The 23260-nt window shown below is 40.0% G+C and overlaps 2 protein-coding genes across 2 annotated transcripts; one reads left to right on the plus strand and one right to left on the minus strand.

Annotated features, from left to right (window-relative positions):
* Positions 1-3125: 3125 nt before the first annotated feature.
* Positions 3126-22548, minus strand: cdc73 (cell division cycle 73, Paf1/RNA polymerase II complex component, homolog (S. cerevisiae)). The gene is made up of 17 exons (XM_085377045.1): positions 22407-22548; positions 21634-21739; positions 21391-21460; positions 21186-21248; positions 20863-20915; positions 20315-20403; positions 20008-20221; positions 16922-17020; positions 16407-16485; positions 15601-15665; positions 9043-9100; positions 7236-7271; positions 7051-7138; positions 6525-6686; positions 5212-5312; positions 3691-3832; positions 3126-3542 (listed from the first exon to the last, which is right to left on the minus strand). The coding sequence occupies exons 1-17, from the start codon at positions 22535-22537 to the stop codon at positions 3506-3508; spliced, it is 1593 nt and encodes a 530-aa protein (XP_085233171.1). The 5' UTR covers positions 22538-22548; the 3' UTR covers positions 3126-3505.
* On the plus strand, positions 13620-14894 carry LOC146613756 (beta-1,3-galactosyltransferase 2-like). Its single transcript, XM_085377817.1, has one exon. It carries the CDS (start codon positions 13620-13622, stop codon positions 14892-14894), a length of 1275 nt encoding a protein of 424 aa, XP_085233943.1.
* Positions 22549-23260: the final 712 nt, after the last annotated feature.

A 23260-nucleotide genomic window follows, 5' to 3' on the forward strand; every position in this document is an offset into this window, starting at 1 on the left:
AACCCTCCAAAAAGGTGGAGGAGCCACTCTACTCCTGTGCACAGCAAAACAATTGTTTGCCAATGAACATATAAGAAAACATTGGATTTTTCCCTCTGGATAGTTATGTGAGAAAAATCAGACTTTCAGTAGGATAATAATACTAATCTTAAATCCATGGCTCAAAAAGAAGAAAGGGAAGTTTACTGAATGGCAAAGGTCAAAGTTAAATATTCTAACTTGTGTTCATGTAAGACGGCCTTGAAGGAAGTTTAACAAAGTGGTCAATGCAGATTGACTCCAGATGCCTCGTATTTGATGTTGTGTTACCACAGTCAGACAGAAACCTTTGGAGCAGCTCTTCAATCGCTCACAGTGTGGGCACTGGGTACTCTGACCGCTGCTGATAAAGTCCCCGTTGGTTCTCATTCACCTAGGAAGCATCCTCTATGTAGGTTTCATCCACCAATACAGCTGGAGGAGAAATACTGGGGTAGACAGGCCCACACTTAGTGGGATTTGCTGTAAATGAATTGCAGCTAGCCAGACGTTGAAAAAGTACAGAGATTCTGTATTTAAGTAGAAGTACAGATACTAGTGTTTAAAAATACTCCAGTAAAAGTTGAAGTACTGATTCCACTTCTTTACTCAAGTGAAAGTGAAAAAGTACTGAAATGTACTCAGAGTAAAAGTAGCTCTTTGAAACACATTTCTACCAGCTGCTTCTATGCAAAGCTAACTGAACCTTGTTTTTTTATTAATGTAATAATAAAATAATATTAGGAAATGGAAATACAAACTTTATTTTAGTCTAAATTTTAATACTAGTAAATATTCTCAGTTTGAATCAGTGAAGCAGAACATGAGCAGAGAAAAGAAATCTGTTTTCTGTTGGCTACGTTGTAGAGGATGACTCTGCATCGAAGCAAAAGATGAGCACAGTCAGGGGCTGAAGTGGGATTGAGCACGTGGGGGAACGCTAAAATCGTTCTTAATGGCTCAGTGTGGGCAAAAGAATCACAGCACACAATAATTCTATTGAGAGCTCCAGTAGATTTTCTTAGTGTACAGGCTGTGATCAGCTGACACAAGGTGTCAGCAGATGTCTCGTGAGTTGTTCTGGCTAATTTCCATTCTCTATACAATACACAGTTTATGCTGTCTTTATATTAGACACTATAAAGTTGGTATGAAGGTGGAATTCAGTGATTGCATCTCAGCATCATCAGTTTAACTTCATGAAACCTTAGCCACTGTGCACCGGTCACACACTGTACTTTACTTTAAACCCATCACAGTGCAGCAAACCACAGCGAGTCTACTTCAGTTTGTTTTGCAGCAGGTTTCACAACATGAACAAAAGCATATTGTCACATGCACAAACCCGATATCCAATTTAAAAAAACGAGGACTTACATGTAAGCTTTAAATTTCCAACACCACTGATCAGTCCTTATCTTTAAATATAAACATTTCTTCTTTCTTTCCTGTCTTTGTCATCTTTCTCCATCTCTGAGTGAAGTTCGCGCCCTTTCTTTTCTCTCCCCGTGAAAACAGCAGCTGGACCTTTAGCTTGCAACACTGTGCTACAAACTGCACACAAACGGTTCGTGTGTTTGCTAATGTTTATTGATCTGATAGAAACATTGCATTTGAAATTACCTGCCACAGCATCTTGCATATTCCCCTATGTGAAGTCTGAAAGGCCGAGGGCCGTGGGAACGAAAGTGCTTTACTGTCAGGGGACCACGATTAACAGGCAGAGCCTAAAGAGGCGACAACTCAGGTCACAAAAAAAATAAATCAATGAACCTGTGTTTGTCCCACCTGAGATGGGGTTTTGAGTTCATTTATGGAGGAGTTTGAGTGGGTTTACCAGGATTTTTGTGAATTACGTGTTTATTTTTATGTTAAAATGTTAATGTAAAATAAAATGAAACCAGCACTTGTGTCACTGTTTTCTCATGTGCTGCTGTGTTTCTGCCCACCTGGTGGAGTCCAATACCGACTCTTCCTTTGAGCTCTTTGTTTAAGCCCTGTCAGAAATGTCGGGCTCTTCACATGTTAATAAAGCTCCTCTGTCGGCTCCTTGGTCCTGGAAGGCATGTAGGAGAATGTGGAAATCACATCATGAATGTGCATCTGATAAATCTGCAGCAACTTTGCGATGCTGTCATGTCAACATGGTTTCCGGCACCTCACTGAATCTATACCATGAAGAATTAAGGCAGATCTGCAGGCAAAAAGGGGGTCAAACCTTGAAGTACTAAGGTGTTCCTAATAAAGCGTCTGGAGATTATATACGATGGAACATGAGCAAGCATGCACTCTATCCAGTTTAAACATCCTCCAGTCCCAATGAGGTTATTCCTAATCCTTAGGAAGCCAATCACGGCCGTCACAGATCACTTGTTCTGATACTCGTGGATTTGTTTTAGTTCGTATTTTGATTATGAAGTCATCAAACCACGAGCAGATTATTAACTGCAACAGTAAAATGTGTTAGAATTGTTTATAGTAGCTACATTTCACAAGACATTATGTAACAGTGCTGGAGCCACACAGTAAAACTGGAGAGATATTTTAGGGCTCAGCTGCATCTGTGTTCAGCCTCATTAACCACACAATGTATTTCAGGTGACATGGATAAATGAAACTAACATTAAACTACTGAGATATCAAATCAAATAAGCACTACCCACGTTCAGCAGACTGCACACAAGCACTTGTTTCTCAGAGGCTTTATTGTCTATTTTCATGTGATGTTTTAAAGCAATACTCTCCATAATTTCTCTCATCTAGCACAACACCAAAAAAAAGGAGTTTAACAAGGTCATTGCATGACCAAGACGTGTGCAGAGCTGTCAAAAACTGAACTAGGGATTGACTGCTTGACTGAGATCATTTTAACTGAGTGAGAGCAGAGGAGCAATCTAACATATGAACACATTTACCTGCACTCCCCTTTCTGCTCAAGGAGTTTTGGCTCTCACAGATTTGATCACATATGTACATTCAGACCACAAACACCCAAAATTTAAAAAAAAAAAAAAAAAAAAGAGAAGTGTAAAGAAAGTCTCTTCCTCAAACTCAGCACTTGCCTCAGTTGTACCCAGAGATTCTCACGTTTTCAGCGGTAAACATTTCCTGTTTACCGCTGACAAAAGGCAAGCATCTCCCTCTGAGCTCATGTTGCTTAGTATTGTGTTTTAATCATCTCCGCAGCATGTTACCTTTTATATAAAACTTATTTTGGTATTTGTCTTTAACTACCTGAAAACATTAGAAAACAATTACAACAAAAACACAAAAATCTCCTTTCTGATGTCCAAAGTAACAATTCCAGCAGACTGCATTAGGAGTCCTGGAGGAAGCCCTGGAATGATCGCTCCTCCTCTTCCTCTTAAAATGGGGATCATGTTGGAAGATGGATTGGCAGCTTGGATGAGGGAGTTGGACCAATTAGAAGGGGAAGGCTGACGAATTGATTTGTGGGATTTTCGGTGTCTGTGGCTGTGATCCTGGCTCAGAACCTGAGGTGAGATTTGTGTTTCACCATGTATCTGTTCACAAAGAAAGAAAAGGGAGCGAGGAAAAGAGTTTATTACAGAAAGTTTCGTTAACTACATATTAAAAACAAATAAAAAAGGTGCATCGAGGTGAAATTAAATTACATTAAGAAATTTAATTAAGTGCATAAAAATTAAGTACCTGTCAAGGGTCTCCCAAAAGCGCAGGAAGACGGGCCGGTCCAGATGGCGTCTGTGGCGGCTCAGCTCCAGGACGGTCACATCCCACTTTTGCACATTGGGATCAGTCGTTGCCTCATCGTATTTTAAATGAAAAGCTCGTACTGGAGGGGAAAATGCATTCATGCAACCGTAAGGATGTTTTTCAGTAATATCTCCTCAACGTCTTAGTTTATTCTACACATTCAACCCTCTGAATCCTTTTCCAACCTCATCTCTAAAATCCTGGAAGACACGGTGGCACCACAGCTCTAGTTAACAATAATTTCTACGAGCCATTTCAACGCGATTTCCGTTCTAGACAGACCACTGACATCCCTCCTGACATCACATGGCACTGTTCTCACCATCCTCATCCTCCTTGACCTCAGTGCTGCTTTGATACCACTTCCCACCCTCTTCTGTTAGAATGACGAGCCAGTGCTGGACTCCAGGACACAGCACGAGAATGGTTTACATCCTTCCTTTCTGACAGGATATAGTTCAAGGCAAGACTGTACGCTCTCTATTAGCCTCGGTCACACATGGGGTCCCTAAAGGATCAGTACTGGACCCCCTGCTATTTATAAATGATCTCTTTCTTCTCAGAAATATAGTTTCATTTTTACGTTGACAACTCCTTTGCCCGTCCTTTCCTCATTACCTGCTCGCAAGCCGTCATGAAGTTATTTTATTGAATGAAAGGACACCCTATCTGATGTCTCTATAGATGGACAATACTCTCTTTGTCACCCACATCAAGTCCACCTAACATCTTCAGGCTACACACAAGTTCTAGTTCATGCCCTTGAACAGCATTCCAATAATCCATGCCTTTGGATTAATGGAATGCTATTCTCTCTGATCTCCACCCAAAACTTCTTAACTGGCTCCAAATTGTACAGAACTCTGCAGAGAGAATAATCACCCACACTTATCATATTACACCTATTCTCACCCAGCTTCACCGTCTCCCCATTTCCCAGAACATCCAATACAAGATTCTGCTCCTCACTTTCAAAGCTCTCCATGACCTGGCACCCTCCTCTCCTCACACCTCTGCCCGTGCTCCACGCTCTCCTCACTGCTCCTCGCTTCAGACTTTAACACTAGAGGCTTTAGCTGAGACTCATCGTTGGAACTCACTGCCTCTAACTCCGTCAACCGAACTATGACACAGCTTAAAAGCACAGCACAAAACCTACCTGTTAGTATCAGCATATCACCTATAACCATCAACGCCTTATGTTTTACATTTCTGAATCTCAAACTTAAATCTCTCTTTAATATTGATCTACTTGTTAATTTTATTGTTGTAAGGTAACACTGAGTGCTTTGAAAGGTGTCCACAGATAAATATGTCTACAACAGGCACAGAGTTCACAATTTGCTGATTCTTTGAATGAGTGGAAAACCAAACATCACGACTCCAACCATTTTTTACTGCTATCGTTTCAACACAGTGAAACTAAATAGACTATTTAGACTTCACAATATTACTTACTTTTGGCAAAAATGTCGACAGGAGAGCCGTCGGGCAGCAGCCACGGCCAGCCTTTGAACTGCCAGGCAGGACCCTGCACAAACACAGCCACCACTCGATCCCTGAAGGAAGAAACAGGCTTGTCAAAAAAAAAAACAAAAAAAAAAACAAAAAAAACAGGATTAAACATTTCAGGGCTCTAGACTAACTTTTTGCCATGGGCGTACCGGTACGCCTAACTTTAAAAAGTTAGGCGTACCGGCACAAAAGTTAGGCGCACACAAATTTTATAATAATTTATATAATATAATGTGTTTTTCTGGATACACTGTGCTTTTTCAGCATTCAAAGATTGATGACACCGTGTCAGAGCACTGGCTATGAATTTCAGAAGGATCAGGCCTCATCAGAGAGGTCCCGCCCCTTACTATCTCTCATTGGTTTAGTCCACGATAGGGGCATAATATGTGTCTGTTGTTGACCACAGGGAAGGTTGCAGATTTTTTTTTTTTTTTTTTTTGCTAACCGAACATTTGGTCGCACAGGTGCAACCAAATATTTTTTTTTTAGTCGCACCACTGAAAAATATGGTCGCATTTGCGACCAAATTGGTCACACTCTAGAGCCCTGCATTTAAAGAAGGTGCAATAAGCTGTAAACACATTCACTGAACACTGCAGCAGAGGGCAAGGATCTCAGGTATCATTAATATGACAATATGTGTTTTCCTGATGTTGGATTTACAACCAAGGATGCCCGATGCTGAAATTCTTGATCGGCTGTAGGTCAAGTGGAGTGGTTCGGAAAACTGGTGGACTGATCCTCGGCTCCACATGTCCTTGGGCAGGTTACTGAAAAGTTGCATCCAATGCAGCAACTAGAGTATGATTGTGTGCAGCTTGCAGTAGGAAGCACTGAGTACTCAACTTAAGTAGAAAGGTGCTACACAAGTACCAGTAATGTGCTATATATGCCAATACCAGTGGGTGTTATACATGGGCTTAAGACTTGCTCCAGCAGAAGTGAGGAAGAGGAAACACACACCTCTCCCCCCCATTTCCCTCTGAAATTATTCAACAATCGGCCAGTACTGTGTACCCATTATATGATAACTCAGACTCTGAAACATAATCATCTTGTGGTTTCAACACAGGCTGCATGCATAATAATGAGTCATATTTGCTAAACACTCAAATATCCCCGTTAACAGCTGAGTCATCTGATGAATGGTCATTTCATGATAAAGGTACAGAGGGGAGTACAGGCTTGTTGTTTCCATAGTGTTCCTGTATGGTGTAAAATGCTAATATAACTGAGAAAATACATATACTGACCAATCCTGGGGAGCCAGTTTGAGCGGCTGATCGATGACGCGGTACGGCACGGTGACACTCAGTGTTGTGCCACCAGGCTGGATCTGGTCTTTGCGCCTCTGTAGCAGAACCTCATTGTCCCGCGGGATGCCCTGCTTCTTCTTCTCTTCTGATGTGATAAACCTGGTACAGGCCAGAGTCTGGAAGTCATTTCACTGCTGCTCCTTAGGGTACAATTTTTACCTTTCTTGCCAACACTGCCCATTTTGCAGAGGTGCCAACATTAAATCCAGTCATTAAACCTCCAAACAGTTGTTGCTCTATGGCAACGACCACAGACAGTCACCGCTGGCACGCCAAGCTCTTTTTCAATCTCTGCCCTAAACTTAGTGTTGAGCAACTTGACAAAAAAAAAAAAAAAAATCCACTACTGCGTGTCTGAAGAACATCAACCGCCAAATAACATCAATGCATGGAAGACAGTGCAGTTGATTCATTATGTGAACACTTTAGAGAAAGAAGAAGGGCACTAATGATTTGTACTTACTTCAGATCCTGCAGGAGATCCTTAGCATTGAGCATTGTGATGAGGGAGGTGGTGGCAGCAGGGATGATGATGATTGGTGTTCGGGATCCTGTGGAGAAAGCCACATTAAAAATGGTTTAAAACTAGAGCTCAGTTGGTCAGTACTACTAAAAAACAGTGATTAACTCTGATCAAATGTGATGTACCTTTCTTCTGGTTTGGTGGAGGTCTGGCTTGTGAAACTAGAGAGAAAACAGTTAAAAGAATATATTTTTAAATAAATACAAACACGAATGTGGATATTGAGTCCAAAGACAAGAACAACAATCCTCAGTAAAACTGCTTCCTATGCGTCAAGTATTTGTTAAGTCACTTCCTTGACAAGAAATTTTCTTCATAAGCTCTAACAATAGTAAGACTTACAATATCCAACGACTGAACGAACATCACTAAACCTGAACACAGAAAGGGTTTTTTTTTTTTTTTTGGAATTTATCCTTAAAAACTGTTTGGAAAAGGGGAGGTACTTCCACATGATAGTTGGAAGAATCTGGTGTCTATCAGTATACCTAATGCTAACTTTAACCAATGAAATAAATGAACCCTTTAGGTCCAAAAGGGGAAAAAGAAAAAAGAAAAGAAAACGGAAACCCGACTTTGCCTCTTAAAGCTTGCATACACGGAGTGTGTCAAATGATAAAAAAAAGAAAAAGTGTTAGACTAAAAATACATGTAGCCGATTCTCCAAGTTCCCCATTTCATCAAACTGTGGTTCAGTTTCATGATGTTTAAGTTGGGACCTTGTTTAAAATCTAAGTAAGAACAGAATTTGCCATCAACCCATATTTCAATTACATCAAGTATTGAATCCTACATCAGACAGCACATGATCTGGTCTGCACTGGTGTTGAAAGAGGAGAGGATGCATTCGGTTTTTAATTTACATTTTATTGTGTCCCAACATTTTTGGAATTGGGGTTGTGGATTTGCAAGAACTCTGCAATGTGTTAAAGTAATAAATATCTACCAACCGGCTGAAGCAGCTGGAGATAAAACTGAAAGCAACACAAATGCATAAATCCCATGTGAAATACCACCATGGAGTGAGCAACTGGAGAACCGTTAGATAGTTTATAAAAGTAGTGGCAAAAATTAAAGAAAGACCACTAAATATATTTAAACGTTTAGTCTTTTGCTAATTGGAGTATAATTAAATAAAGCAGAAAAGACAGTTTTTGTCAGACTTGCAGTCACACTCAAAGACAAAGTTTTAGCTTAAAACCTCTGCTGCAGGTCAAATGGGTCAAACTGGTTCTACTTTTTATTTCTTCCACACATGCAATGGGAAGTTGCTAAGCGTTTGTAGAAGAGTCAAACAAACATGTGATTCTTCTCTACAGACAAAAGGTTATTTTAGCGATGCAGCTTCATTCAGAAATCATGTGAATATTCTTTTCTTTTTTTATTAGTACAGTCATGTGTCTAAATGCCACGCCTGGAAACAGTCGACGTTGTGAATAAAAGAAATACCGTTATTATTACACAACGCTCTGATACAGTCCCTTTAGAAATTGCTGGTAAGAGACCCGAGTGACTGATATATGAAAAGAGCTGATCAACACATACTAACAGGCAGTGTTGGGAGCACTGAAAACAGTCATGATGTGACTACGTCAGGATTTGGGAGGAGGACAAAAAAATGACAGAATCAATTTAACCCTTGAGAAATGAATGAAAAAGGAACTAGCCCAGGCTCAGCTGGAGCATGTACAGACTATAGGGTGTTTTTAGCGGTTTTCCCTTGCTATATGAAAAATAAGGCACAGAAAAGAATATTGTAGTAGTACAGAGTGCAAGTCTGTCTTTGTTAAAAACATCACTCCAGTACAAACTCTCAAACAGAAACAGTCCTTACACTCTGTGGCACGATGGGCAAAAACTAAAAAAAGGTTTTTACTCTGTATTTATTCTTTATGCATGATTAAACATGAACATTTAGAATTCAACACTAACCTGGACGAGGTACAGGCTGCAGTGCAGGGGTCTGGGCCTTTCGAGCAGATGCTCCTTCCTAGAAAACAAGCAACACCTCAAGATTAAAAATACAAGGTTATATACAGTCCCATCATACAGTGTCTTCAGAAACTTCTGATGTTAACAAGAAATATAAAAATTGTGCAGCTTCGATTGTTGTGCCCAACAGGCCACTTGAAATAAATTGTTCAAGGTGTTTCATCAGTGAAATAACTGAACAGTGTTGAATATTTAGGCTTAGATAGCCACCCAGCAGGAGCAGCTGCTCTTGAAGCAGCTGGTAGTCATCCTTATCGTGATCTGTTATTTGTTTTCTAAAGTTTTCAGCATTTTAACACAACTACAATCAACCAACAGTTAAATATTAGTGGGCATCAAGTATCAAATATACTCCAACTCCTCTGATCTGCAAGGTAACGTCTAACTGAAGCTCTACAACAAAGTGTGTCATTTACAGATAAATTGCATGTCTGGAGCTCATCTGCTTGAACTGAATGTGGGTTAATGTTAACTAGAAGGCCCCATCTGAGTGCGAGTGCAAGTTCCTTAAACCTCTCAAATGCTAATTACACTGCTGTAGTTTTTCTTAGCACTAGTATTTGTTTGTTCACAAGTTACCCTTGTGAAAGAGAGCTAAACTTGTCAGGGCTAACCTACAAAACAAGACAGATAGCTGCTTTACTGACCTCACAAGGGAAATGTGGGTGTTAGAACAGAAACATAAAAAGTAAAAATAGTAGAGACCGCATTAAACAAAGAAATACACGATAAAAGCCTTATGCAGGAATTTATAGTTATAGCAGTGATTAAAAACAAAAAAGTAAAAATGTAGTTAAAAACAGTAATAGTAAGACTGACATTGCCTGAGAGAAAAGTGAAAATTGCATTAATTTATATGTACATTACATAAAAAAAGCAAATTAAAAAAAACAAACAAACAGCTGAATGAAGGTTTAATACAAAGTACATTTGGGATTTTATGCCTGACAGGTGTGTTCACCTGTCACAGCATGAAGAGTTTTAAACACAGCTTTATAGAGAACAGTAGGAATGATTTCCTCAAGGGTTCTTTGTGGCAGTGAGGTTGAATCAGTCTGAGGGAGAAGGAGCTCTGCTGCTTCAGAAATGTGGAGCGGAGCAGGTGTGATGGGTGATAACTGTACATTGAAGCATAGCTTACAATAAATCGATCTATTCTGTAATTCAATCTGCACCACCACTGTACTAAGCTATGGCAAAGGCCTATATGTTTAGATGAAACCAGAAAAAAGAAACATAAAAGTCCAACATGCAAAAGTTAGTGGAGTCAAACTTTCTCACAGGATGAGAAAACTGTGATTATGTTGTAAAATTCAGAAATGGGATTTCTACTGCTGGAACAGTCATAAAAACATAACGGTCACTTACAATTTTAGTTCACGCTTCAGCAACCGTACTTATGCTGGCATTTTCAGTCATCTCTGTGCCTTTGTGCTGCTAAGAATCACAGTTGTGGTTTGTCACCTGAAAAGTCACCGTTTTTTTATTTTTCTGTCATTACCAGACACAAATAAAATATATGTATTGTAACATGGGCAAAGACGCGAAATATTAGATTTAGTGAGCTTAGTGTAAAGATAATTTTAATTAACTATATGCAAGACGTTTGTGTGAGATGACAGCTGGGGGTGACAGACTGCTGGGGTCTGGGTGGTAATGTCCACTGTTTTTCAGTCAACAACATGTAAGCTGATGTTTGCCACTTTTAAATCAGCGACCCTCTAAGATTTGTGGAAGTGTGTACACAATGACCTCTCTTCCCTTTTCTCACAGCATGCCAATTGAGATAATGGTTTATTCCTCATTCCTCAGAGTGGGTGTGAATACAAATAGGTCAGTAGCCCAACCCCCTCCCCTTTAACAGAGCAGGCAGCAACAGCAGCAAAGACGGCGTGACGTGGTGAGAGAGCGTAATGCCACCGAGCCTAGAGCTGCCTTTCAGAGCGAGCTCACAACTCACAGCTCTTCCTTCCGTTCATCTTCCTCCTCCCCCGTTGCTTTCATTCCTCTAGCTAGAAGGAGCAGTGCGTGAGAGGCAGCTGAATAGGGAGGGGGGATAAGCATAAAAACCGAAATCTGAACGATCTGAGAAACACAGTGGACAGCGGGCATGTGAATCAAAGAGGAAGAACAAGAGGAAACGAGGATAAGCACAGAAAGGGGGAGCAAAGCTGAACGGAGACATGTAGGCTTATTTATCATTCAGATGTGAATCCCATCTCTGCGTGCCTGCTTTGATATACACAACATGACAGCGGGGACAGTAAAAGGACCCAGGGCTGCAGCTTACTGTCAACTACCGTGTCTCCTCTCTCTTCGGCCATGAGCAAAAGAAGCAGCACACCACAGCTAAAATCAAGCCTCTAGGGACAATGCGCCAAGGCAGATTGAGAGACTGCAACACCGGAGCGCTCAAACATGCTCTTGCCAGGCATGCACGCATGAACTAGCAGCACATTTGTGCACGCATGAGGCAAAAAGCTAGGATTACCTGGAAAAATTAATTTCCCTGGACTGACTACAGAAACCTTACCAGCCAAAGAAGAGGACAATTTGACATATGCTGCAGGAAAAAAAAAAAAAAAAAAAAGTGAGGACATGGGGCTGTGTGCATTTATGATGTGGCCAAAAGCACCGCAGGAACAGAGACCGAGAGGCCAGTCGGAATGTGTGAAGACTAATTTATCCAGCAGCGATGAATACCACAGAGACAAGTTTTTAGACTAAAAAAGGTGAGTTTATGTTGTGAAGAATTGAAAATACAGACGAACATCGACATAAAAACAGTCATAACAGATGACTGATATAATTCACTCCTCTGGTTGTGGTTTAACTTACAGGATGTAAAGGGTGTGTCTTTCTAAAGGGAGAAAAACTTATTTCTACTGAAGCATGCAACAGTGGAGAGAATTTAAACTCTCTCAAAGTCCTCTCTGTTATGTTAGGCTCCTTTGTTTTGTAATTTTCTTAAAAAAAAGAAAGAAAACTCATCTGCAAAAACTACACCGTCTGTTGACATTCTACAATTAGCCACAACTAGCATTCTAGCATTATTACCGTATTTCCCGGACTACAAAGCGCACCTGAATATTAGCCGCACAAGCTAAAATCAGGGGAAAATCCTGTTTTGTACATACATTAGCCGCACCTGACTAAAAGCCGCAGGTGTTTTAATATTGACTTATCATATGTAAGAGAATATGCACAAAGCGAATTGTCAGGAAAGAGATGGCTGTTTGGAGACACACCCCTTTTATTAATATTTTGAAAAACAAGTTATGGGTACATATTTGCACATGTGCTGTGCTTCATAAATGAGTAACAAATGTAGTACATAACAGTAACCTACAGCACACCAGAAAAATAGATTCGGACTACCTTTTAGGCTCAGGTGCAGTGACACGGCTTTAACAAGAAGAAAAGTCAGTCATTCACCACCATCTTCCTGCGCACTAAAACCACCAAAGTCCTCTTCTCCAGTGTCGGAAACGAACAGGCTCAGGATGGCTTCGTCATCCACTCTCAGCTTCTTTCCTTCGTTGTCACTTTCAAATCCAAAGATAATCCTCATTGTCATTGTCAGTGTCGGAGTCGAACACCCTCTGAAGGGCCGTGGCGGTGTCCTCCTCTTCATCATGCAGCAGTCCAGCCCTTCGAAATCCGTTGGTGATCGTGGATGTTTGCACACTTTTCCACGCTGTCAGAATCCACCGGTAGAGTTGAGCACAACTTGCTTTTCGCAAGTTTATCGCCGCTCATCATCCACGACTCCCGCTGAACGCGTAGCGCTACTTTGAAGTTTGTTTTTCGCGCTACTTGTACGGCACTATGTTGCCTGGCGGATGGACATGTGACCAACATACCACTCTTGAACCCCGATCCTTCCGCCAGGCAACGTAGTGCCGTACAACAGCGGAACAAACAAAACAAATCGTCTTACGATATGACAAAAATCATGGACAATCCATAGAAAAGCCGCACCTGACTAAAAGCCGCAGGGTTCAAAGCTTGTGCAAAAAGTAGCGGCTTATAGCCCGACAATTACGGTACATGAAAACTAAAACCAAACGAGTGTGGTAGAGGAAGACGTCAAAGCAGGTAATTTGTAGATTTTAATGTCGATATAAAAGCCTACGAACTATATTTAGACTATAGAAATGTACCCTCATTACATTAATATGATATCAAATATGTTTAAAAACAACAGGATGGGCCAATCAAGTTGTGTATTTCTCCAAATCAAGAAATGAAAACGTGCTCACCAGATTGCTGCAAAGTTTTCTTAACTTGGCTGGTATTTACAAGCTTATTTACTGTAAACTGCAGCCTTATCAGAATGAAAACTGTGAGTATAATTTCGTTTTTCACAATGAAAATGTATACTCTTCTTTCCACTGTCTCCTAGGCCATCACTGGGTATCAACAAAGTGATTTATATTACTCATCAACAGGAGCTGAAACCCTGCTGACAACTGGATTGAAGCGTAACAACTGTCAAGACTAGAAGTGTCGACACCATGCAGTGGAAACGACGCCACTGCTGTAAACACACAGCTAAACTTCTGTATCTGCTCTCTCTGCTGGGTGTGCTGTTCTTTCTAGTCCACCAGGTGTGGCTGCCGAGGCTCACTGGTATGCCATGGTGGAGAGGGCATCCTCTGGTGTATGGAGGTGGAGCAGCTCACACCACCAAAGCCAAATGGAACACAAGCACCCGCCATTCACAGTGGAGGTTCGTCATCATTCCTCAACAGACTTTCAAGGCTGACGCCAACATCAGCTCCCGTGAAAATCAGGGAGTTTACCCAACTCAACCAGACCCAAATTTTCAGAACGTTCTGGCAGCAAACACAAGCCAAAGAGACGACGCAGACCTCAGCGCCGTGATAACCCATGGACCGTACCCTTACATCATTAACGAGCCTGATAAATGTGCAGACAACACAGCTGCGCCATTTCTGGTGTTGCTGATTGCCACTGAAGCTCGGCAGGTGGAGGCGAGGAATGCTATACGGCAGACGTGGGGGAACGAGAGTGTTGCTCCAGCTCTGGGATTTATCCGGCTCTTTCTGCTGGGGAAAAAAGATGGAGAACTGGGACTTCTACAACAAAGGATGCTAGAAGCAGAGAGCCGGAGGCATCATGATATCATTCAGCAGGACTTCCTGGATTCTTACAAAAACCTCACCATAAAGACACTGATGGGACTAAACTGGGTTGCAATGCACTGTCCGCACACCAGCTACGTCATGAAGACAGACAGCGACATGTTCGTCAACACAGAGTACCTCATTTTTAAGCTGCTCAGGCCTGAACTGGAGCCCAGGAGGAACTACTTCACAGGAAACAACATGAGAGGCTACGCACCCAACCGAAATAAAAACAGCAAGTGGTACATGCCCCCGGAGCTGTACCCAGGTGACAAGTATCCCACCTTTTGCTCTGGGACTGGTTACGTCTTTTCTGGGGATCTCGCAAGGAAAATCTATCAAGTGTCTTTACGTATCCGCCATCTGCATCTGGAGGACGTGTTTGTGGGAATATGTCTGGCCAGCCTCGGAATCGAACCCACGCCACCACCAAATGAGTTCTTATTCAACCACTGGCGAGTATCTTACTCCAGCTGCAAGTACAGCCATCTGATAACATCACATGGGTTTCATCCCAATGAGCTCCTGAAATACTGGCATCACCTTCAGAGCAACAAGCGAAACGCCTGCATCAACGCATTTAAAGAGAGAGCAGGCAGGACACACTTACACAGAGTGACTGGAGAGAAATCAGCTGAGTGAAAGGACACTGTTACACTCACATGCTCACTGTTAAAAATAAAATAAATAAATAAATAAAAACAAAATAAAAAGAGATTTATATCTCAGCACATCCTCTTTTTTGAACTTCATATCAAGGGACTTTACTTATAATCCAAACCCATTTTATCCACAACACAAAATGTGCATAAATGTTGGAAATGTAAAAATCAAATCAAGTGCTCTAGCCAACTTTGTACAAAAGAGATAAGAACTATTTCTACGTCTGAGTCAAACTACTGGAGTTTTATTTTATGAAAGAACACGCTGTGCTTCACTGTACAGAAATAAAGTACTTTTTTGTAATAATCAGAGCTACTGTATGACTTTTAGATTTCTGAAGCAGACAGTGCAAGTAAACATCTCCACATATTAAACTGTCCAAGAAGTTATTTTGAAAAATGGCTGTGACAGGTGACGTGTAAGGATGCGACATCATTACCTACACAGAGGACATGTATCCAGTTATCTGTACTTTGTGCTGAATTTCTTTGAAACAGTAAAATCTATTTAGAAAGAACAGCAGGCATCTGTTTTTCAAATGCTGTTACATACATAAGCACATTTAAAATGTGTTATTTAACTACTTGACAGACTTTATGACTTCCTGTGGAAAACCGTGCTTGTATACATGCGTCACAGGTTGAGGTTTTGGTTAGTAGTTATTGTGCAAAAAGTTATTTCTTACCGTCACTGACTTCAGGGTCATGCCGTGATACGTGCCCATAGTATCGATCTTGAAGCCCTCCGTTTCTAGGACAACAACATGCTATGAGTTGGAGCTCACTGGCTGAACAAAGAGGGTTTTTTTCTTTATAAGTATAATGAAATCTAATACCTGCATATTATGCAACGTGTTCGCCGCTTATAAGCCCAGATGTCCCAGTTTTACACTGGGACTTGAAAGCAGCTTACATTTGTGAATCTGTGTGAAGCTAGCAGCATTAAATTTGCCTTAAAATCTCAAGTGGGCATGTGACGTGGTCTGTGAGTATCAGGTGACTGGTGCTTACGCATTTATGGTTTTGTGAAGGACATGAGAGATGATTATTTTTAGATGTGTGCGCGCACAGAAATGTTTTTGAAAGAGAACATTATCTGATTCGTGAAGCTAAACTTAATAAAGTGTGCATAAATGATCATAAATGATCAGTATTTATTCAAGTTTGGATGAACGCATTTGTAAAATTGTTTCACGTGTGGTCAGATTGCTTGATATTTGTGTGTGTGTGGATTAAAGCACGTGCGTCTGAGTTCTCAAAAGTTACACACATATCATTGTACGCGTTTGTGAATCTTTAGTTTACGCTTGTGAATCATATCGCATGCATTTGTGGCAAATTTCTCTCCATACTCTGACCACATTTGTTTACTGATGCTGGGTTTAAATGTGGAAACTGTGGATCAGTGAACTTATATTAACTCAAACAAACAAGCACTCTTTTGCAAAAGGATTGATACTAAAATGATCAGTAAAGCATTTCTAAAACGCACCTTCTTTTCCCTTGAATCGCTCCTGATCGTATCTGTTATAGGCAGCTGGGACAGGTTGCTTGTTCCTTAGGGACGGGTCCTGGAAAAGATACGAAACAATAAATACCTGTATATACAAACACACCGCTCTTCAGTTTAAACTATAGTGGATTTGCAACTAACTCAAACACCTACAGACTATTTTTGCACACATAACTTTGGACAAATTCATTATAAGATGAATATATGTCAGTTTTAACTTTGATTTATTTATGAGATGCAAACGTAACAGGACTAACAGCTAATCAAATTAAAGGTGTGTGCTTATTCAACCAACAAATCATCAACTGGTTCTTAATCGTCCTTATTACTCCTGTATTTTCAAATTGTAAAGAAATTAATTTACAAAAAAAGTGTGATTAAGATCTAAACCATGTGCAAATAAACACTTAATAAAAAAGATTAAGGTCCAATAAAAAATAAAAAATAAAAATAACGTAACGTAATTTGTAGGAAGTGGATATTTGTCAGTTTACCGCTTGAGTTGTGTTCTGTGCTGGTCTCTGCTCCGGAGCTCGCCCTTCTTCTCGAGCTTTCACGGACTGAAGGATGGCAAAAATGTTTTTGGAAAAGTTCTGAAAAAGGAACAAAAATAGGTTGAGCAGGAGTCGTTTCCTTTTAAAAACAAAAACGAGACTTCCCTCACAGAAGAGATTCAATTAAAACACATTTAAAATGTACAAGTTATTAACTCATTCACTGCCATTGACGTCTATAGCCGTCAATGGCAGTGAATGAGTCAATGGGTTTAACTCATTCACTGCCAATGGCTGGCAGTGAATGAGTTAATTACTGTGTGCTGTTAAGTTAACAGTCTGTCTACATCTTTAGTTTGGTTTAGAAACGATGAGCGTCATGTGTGCGTATCATGCCCACTAGGGCTGGGCCATATTATACCGTTCACGGTAATACCGGTATAATGTTAGGCAACGATAGGAAAATGAAATATCGCGATAGAATGGGAGTAAAACGCGCATGCGCAGTGCCTTTGTTTTCATACGCACATGGCCGATTGTTGAGTGAAACAGATGAACCAGAATTGGTTTGTAAAAATGGTGCAACTTCCGTGATGTGGAACTGGTTTGGTGTTTGTCCGTCAGATACACAACAAAGCACATTTTTTTGCAGAACATGCAAGCGGCCGTTGTCATTGTCATATTTGTCGGACTAAGATGCTCTTAAATCTGGGAGTAATCTGGGTCCTAAACTCCGTATGCTTCAGGTCAAACAACACTGCAGCATCACTTAGAGTTAAAAACTGTCTAAATTCTTTCATCTTTAATAAAACGATCAGCATTGCTGCTTTACCAGGTGTAACTATAAAGTTTAACTTCCAGGCATCCATGAAAACAAAAGTTATTACATTTAACGGAGTTAGAAGTTAGCAGGAAGCTAGCGGAAGTTAGCTCGCTAGTTTCGCTAGTTACCTAAGCATGATATTGCATGTTCTGACCGAGAGATTTCTGAAAAAAATCAAACGTACAGCTCTGCTATCACTTCCAACATAAATGAAGACAGGAAACTAAACAGCAGTGACGTTTGTAGGGTTACTGAAGTTGGGCTAGCTAGTATATAATGATGTGCTACGTGATCGCTAGTGATACAGCTATGTTAGCATAACATAAACAGTGAAGCTGGAGGACGAACACTAACACTTTTCCACTTATAAAAGTTAACGTGAAGGTTCCTCATGGTTAGAGACAAATGCAATCGCATGGCAGGATGCTGTAAACGGACCAAACTTCAGTCAGGAGAACAACTGAGATAATCCATCCACAATACCAGGTTAGTCATTAATATACTGCAACAACATGGGAATAGAGCAGCTGCCAGAGAATTCAACATTAATGAATCAATGGTACAAAAGTGGAGGAAGCAAGAAGAATGAGTTTAATAAAGTTTGATTTATCTGACTGCTTTGTTTCGCTTAATGTGCCTTATAATCCCGTGCACCTTATGGTCCGAAAAATGCATACTGCACACTGCAGTTTAATGTTGCAAAGCACCTCTTTTTAACTTCAGTGGATATTATATATGGTTATGCTCAGGATATGTCAGCCCATTTCTACTGGAAATGCCTTTTGGTTAAACTTTCAGCAAGGAATTTGCATTTGCACTGTTACATTTTTATAAAGCTTTAATGTACATAAAAACCAGCTTCTTGTTTAAGTGAAAATAAATGGAAGGTTGTCTTTTTGCGCTAGTAATGTTGTGGAGTTGTATTTTGTCTCGCATCAATTATATCGTCGGTTATATCGTTATCGCAAATTTTCAAATATATATCGTGATAAATATTTTTGGCCATATCGCCCTGCTCTAATGCCCACCTCAGTACAGAATTTCCCAGGTTAAGTTTGAACTGTGAGCCAAGAAAACTGAAGTCTTTGCATGTAAACAACAAAAAGAACATTCAAATAGGAGCTCAAATTTCACTAGTTATGGTCCATTCGCTGTTGCATATAAACAACGCAGCAGGTTCATTAAATATGTACAATAATTAAAATCAATATTTTGCATGATTCTGCAATTTCTCTCCTAACAAGCGATCCATCCACAGAACAGATGTTCAGGTGGAATTCCAAGTTTTGCCCTCAGTGTCTACAAAGTGAGACAGCTGCCTTACTTTGAACATTTCATTAAAGAAAAAAAAATTTCAACGGCACAACTGGTGTGAAGGATTAGTTTCATTTAACTGTGAACTCTAAATTCTTGTTCATGAATATTTGGTTTTTGTTTAGATTTTTTATCATTTAATACTCTGGATATCATAAGAAAAATATTAAACATGTGGAATCTGAACAGGCATTCATACTTAACTGAATACTGTGCACTGTTACCTCCCTATCCCTATATCTCTCTCCAGTTAGACATAATGAGACACATTAAATAAATTAGTTTATCGAGCGACTGACAAAACAAATCTATTTAGCTTTAAAAAGGTTAAACTAAGATAAGATCAGATATCTGACAACCTTAAAACAAACAAAACAAAGATGGCTGGACTTTAAATAAGATGGTTTCGTTTTTGATAAGCCAAATTTAAACTGATAGGTGAGCACATCTTTTCAACAATCTGTAGTTATCAGTTAATTCCTAACATTTAAATTCAGCTTCTGCTGCCATCTAGTGGTTCACACTGGTCCATGTACTGGTACACATTTATGGTGCTTTCATGGCTGGGCCATTTGAATGTTTTCTCAACCCAATGCACTGTCTCTTAGGGTTCCGGAGGCTAATGTATAATTTAGACTTCTGTGGGAAATCTATGTCATAACTCACAAGGTAACTAGAAACCCCTTTTTATGTTCCAGGCCATTCAGTTATTTCTGCGTCGACCCAAGTTTTAGACAGACTTCTAGGGAGGTGCACGTCAGGTGATGGCGTAGGGTTAAAAGGGGTTTCTGGTTACATGATATGATACATCTGGCATTATAGTGTCAAGTCAATTACAATTCATTTATACAGCGCTAGTTGACAACACACTTGTCTTAAGGCTCTTGCTTCTGAAGGAAAGTTTCATTAGTTTCATCAGAAAACAGTCTGGCATAAAGTGTACACTAACCTTTCCAGTGCTCTGGAGAATGGTTGTCCTAGTCCTCCAGACCCGCTCTCTGCTAACAATATCCCTGGTGACATCCACTTCTGCATCCACAAAGCTTCTCTGCTTCAGTGTTATGTCATCATCGAGATCTGTTTTGATAGTTGAACGCTTCTTTGCCATAATCTTTGCTTTAATGGCTGCAATTTTTTCCACAGACATGGCCTCAGACAGTGATCTGGAAGACAGGGACAAACGTTTTGATAAGCTGAACTATCTGTTAGGAGGAACTGGTAATCAGAATAAGGAAAAGCTCATAACCTGATCATACCTGATCTGTTCGATCTGCACGATGCCTTCTTTATGGCCCTCCAGACGGGCAGCCAGACGCTCCTTGTCCAGACGCACACGTTCCTCATCCTTGAGATTGAAAGCAGTTTTCACATTATTAGCAAATTGCAGGATAAAAAATGATATATCAAAAACCTTTAACTGCCCACACTGCTGAAATTTGTAAAAGTTAAAATACTCACTGTGTCACCTGCATGCATGACACAGTTACCCATTTATATTCAGTTACACTAAACACTGAAGAATATTTAATGAGCTGCGTTTCCCACTATTTAGTTTACTAAGTTAATTCATTTAAATATTTTCCTAATGGAATTATTTTTAAAAATGAATTATTATCATCATCATGATTAGTAGTGGTAGTATTTTCAGGTGTTGGGAGTGGTCCACATTTATTACAGTAAGAATATGTAAACAAATTCAATGTTAAGTATGTCAGAATAGGAAAACTGTGATTTCTGTGTCCTGTGTGATACCACACAGAAAACAACATGAGCCACATGTGACAGCTGAAGTAACATAATTTACCTCAACTCTTGGTTTTTTGGCTTCAGAGGATGCCTCATCAGCTGCTCTTTTAACTAAAAAACAAAACAAAAAAACAAACAACAATAGCAAAGAAAGAAAAACAAACAAAAAACATTGTATCACTATGCAAAACAAATTCCTTCATCCCACCTTCCTTTATTTCACTTATGCAAAATTGTTTTTGTAAAAATAGGACAGTGTATGTTGCATCACTGGTATCAGCTCTAGCAGTTATAAGTAGTAATTATTCCTGAAATTTACATTTCAGGATTAAGTTATGAAACTAAACTCCACATCATGTTGTAAAAATGTTGTTACTTTACCTTGTGTCCGGCTTTGCAGACCTATTTCTATGGGCGCACTTCTGTCGATGCTCGTTGACGTGGCTGCAAATGGACAAAAACAACATTTGAAGCAAATTTTCAGGGAACCAAAACCTGGAAGAAATCATTACAATTTTGGAAAATGCCAAAGGCTGTACTAGATGCCACAAAACACCCCCATCCTCAGCGCCCAAGCGCTACTTACAGCTCTCGCCATTAAGATATGACAGCAAGCCCTTTCGATCAGGTCGTCTGACAACAGGGATGTTCTCTGTCTATAAACAACACACAATCATAAAAGTCAACACTCTTTAAAGTTTACAAGATGCTGCATGTATGACAAAATGTGGGCTGGAATCAGGGGTGTCTCAAACAACACGTTGGTAAGCAATGAAGGATTGATACTGACAGATTCTGGGCTGTTTCATATGAACTCCAGAGCACTTACTGCAGCTCTTCGCACATAGGATGGATGCGGCAGGTGCACATTGTTGAGCAAGAACAAGATAGAGTCCAAGGTATAGTACTCTTTGGGCTGCCCCTCTTTACCAGTACTAAAGATCAAAACAAGCACAAAACATTTTTGAAAAAGCATGCAAGTGTCCAGTTTTACAACTAACAAACTTTAAGTGAATTACTGCGTGAAGCACACTTAAAGTGGTTTGATGTGAACCGCATTAAAGCTTGAATATAAAGCCAAAGTTACTTTATCAACCACTGTCAACAATTCTCCTGCTAGCTAAAGCACTGCTAGTTGCAACTTTAATTTCTGCGTCACATGCACCAAGTTTGGTTTTTGCACGGTGAAGAAAGACGTTTATAGTCATGACTGTAGGGACTAAAAGAGAAAAACAAACACAGGTGTTTCAACTCGACTCTCTGAATCTCTGTCTCCGTGAAACAACTCGCTCGCTAGCTAGCGTCCATGATTAATTAGCATTACACAACACTACAAGTTTGGCTGAACCCCTCGCGAGGTAAGTTTAAAAGACATACATTGGCTTTCATGGAAGCTAGTAAAATTGGCTCTATAGTCTATGGAAGAGACCTCCCTGATGCACTAACAACAATTAAAAGGGTGCTTTAACTTTTGAGGAAAGTAGCTGGGTTAGCATTTCGTAGCTAGCGAGCCTTCCGTCGTTACTAGCAGCACAAGGCACAGATGAGCATCAGCTGCAGGCCTACTGAAGCACTTTGTAGATGTTATTAGCACTGACATACCCCCAGATTATGTAGTTGGTCTTGACATTCTTCGGCCAGGAGAACTCCCCAAATATAACTTCATCTCCTTTAGCAACAATCTCCTTTTTCTGGATGTTATACTGACGAAGAACACTCAACACATCCGCCATCTTCAGTTGTATGTGTGTAGTGTGTTTGCAAGGCCCCCAGTTATCAACATCGTGCGGCCTCTCTAGATGCCTGATCTGAATGACGCTTTAACTGCAAACTTTACTTTGATCACAGTGATGTATCAGTTCAACAACTCAGGCAGTTATTGGTAAAATGAAAGCGCATTTCCAGAGCAGCAAGTTGTTTATTAGGAAGGGCTTTACATCGCCGCTACAGTAGGTACATGTTAAGCAGGACAGATACAACAGAATGGTTGTGAAACACTTGAGAACGACCAAATCTCATGTCCATCTCCTAAAACGCTGTGTCAACAGTCATGTTATAAATATTTTATATGTTGGATGTTGCTTTAAAATTAAAAATGAAAACATCAGCATGTTGGGACAAACATCCTTCACAGTTACATGGTCAGTTTATTGTTCTTTTGTTTATGAAGACGAAATGACACCGTGATAAGTAAAGCTTATTACAGTACTTTCTTACAGTAAAATGTAAATTCTGATGCAGAGAATTCAGACTGAAACACAAACTTTTTACACACACAAAAAAAATCCCAAACATTGGCATTAGTGTGTTGTTAAAACTGAATTCAAATTTACTTTATAAAAAGTGTCACCACATTTGTTTTAAAGTATAACCTCACGAGAAGAAAACAGAAAACTCAGCTTTAAAACAATAAACTGGGCTTAGGGTCAAACAAATGTTAGAACAACTAAAATTTG

This window comes from Diplotaxodon limnothrissa, linkage group LG18 (assembly GCF_057381915.1).
Source record: "Diplotaxodon limnothrissa isolate DT_005_m linkage group LG18, D_limnothrissa_male_GT1.1, whole genome shotgun sequence".
NCBI classification, from domain to species: Eukaryota; Metazoa; Chordata; class Actinopteri; order Cichliformes; family Cichlidae; genus Diplotaxodon; species Diplotaxodon limnothrissa.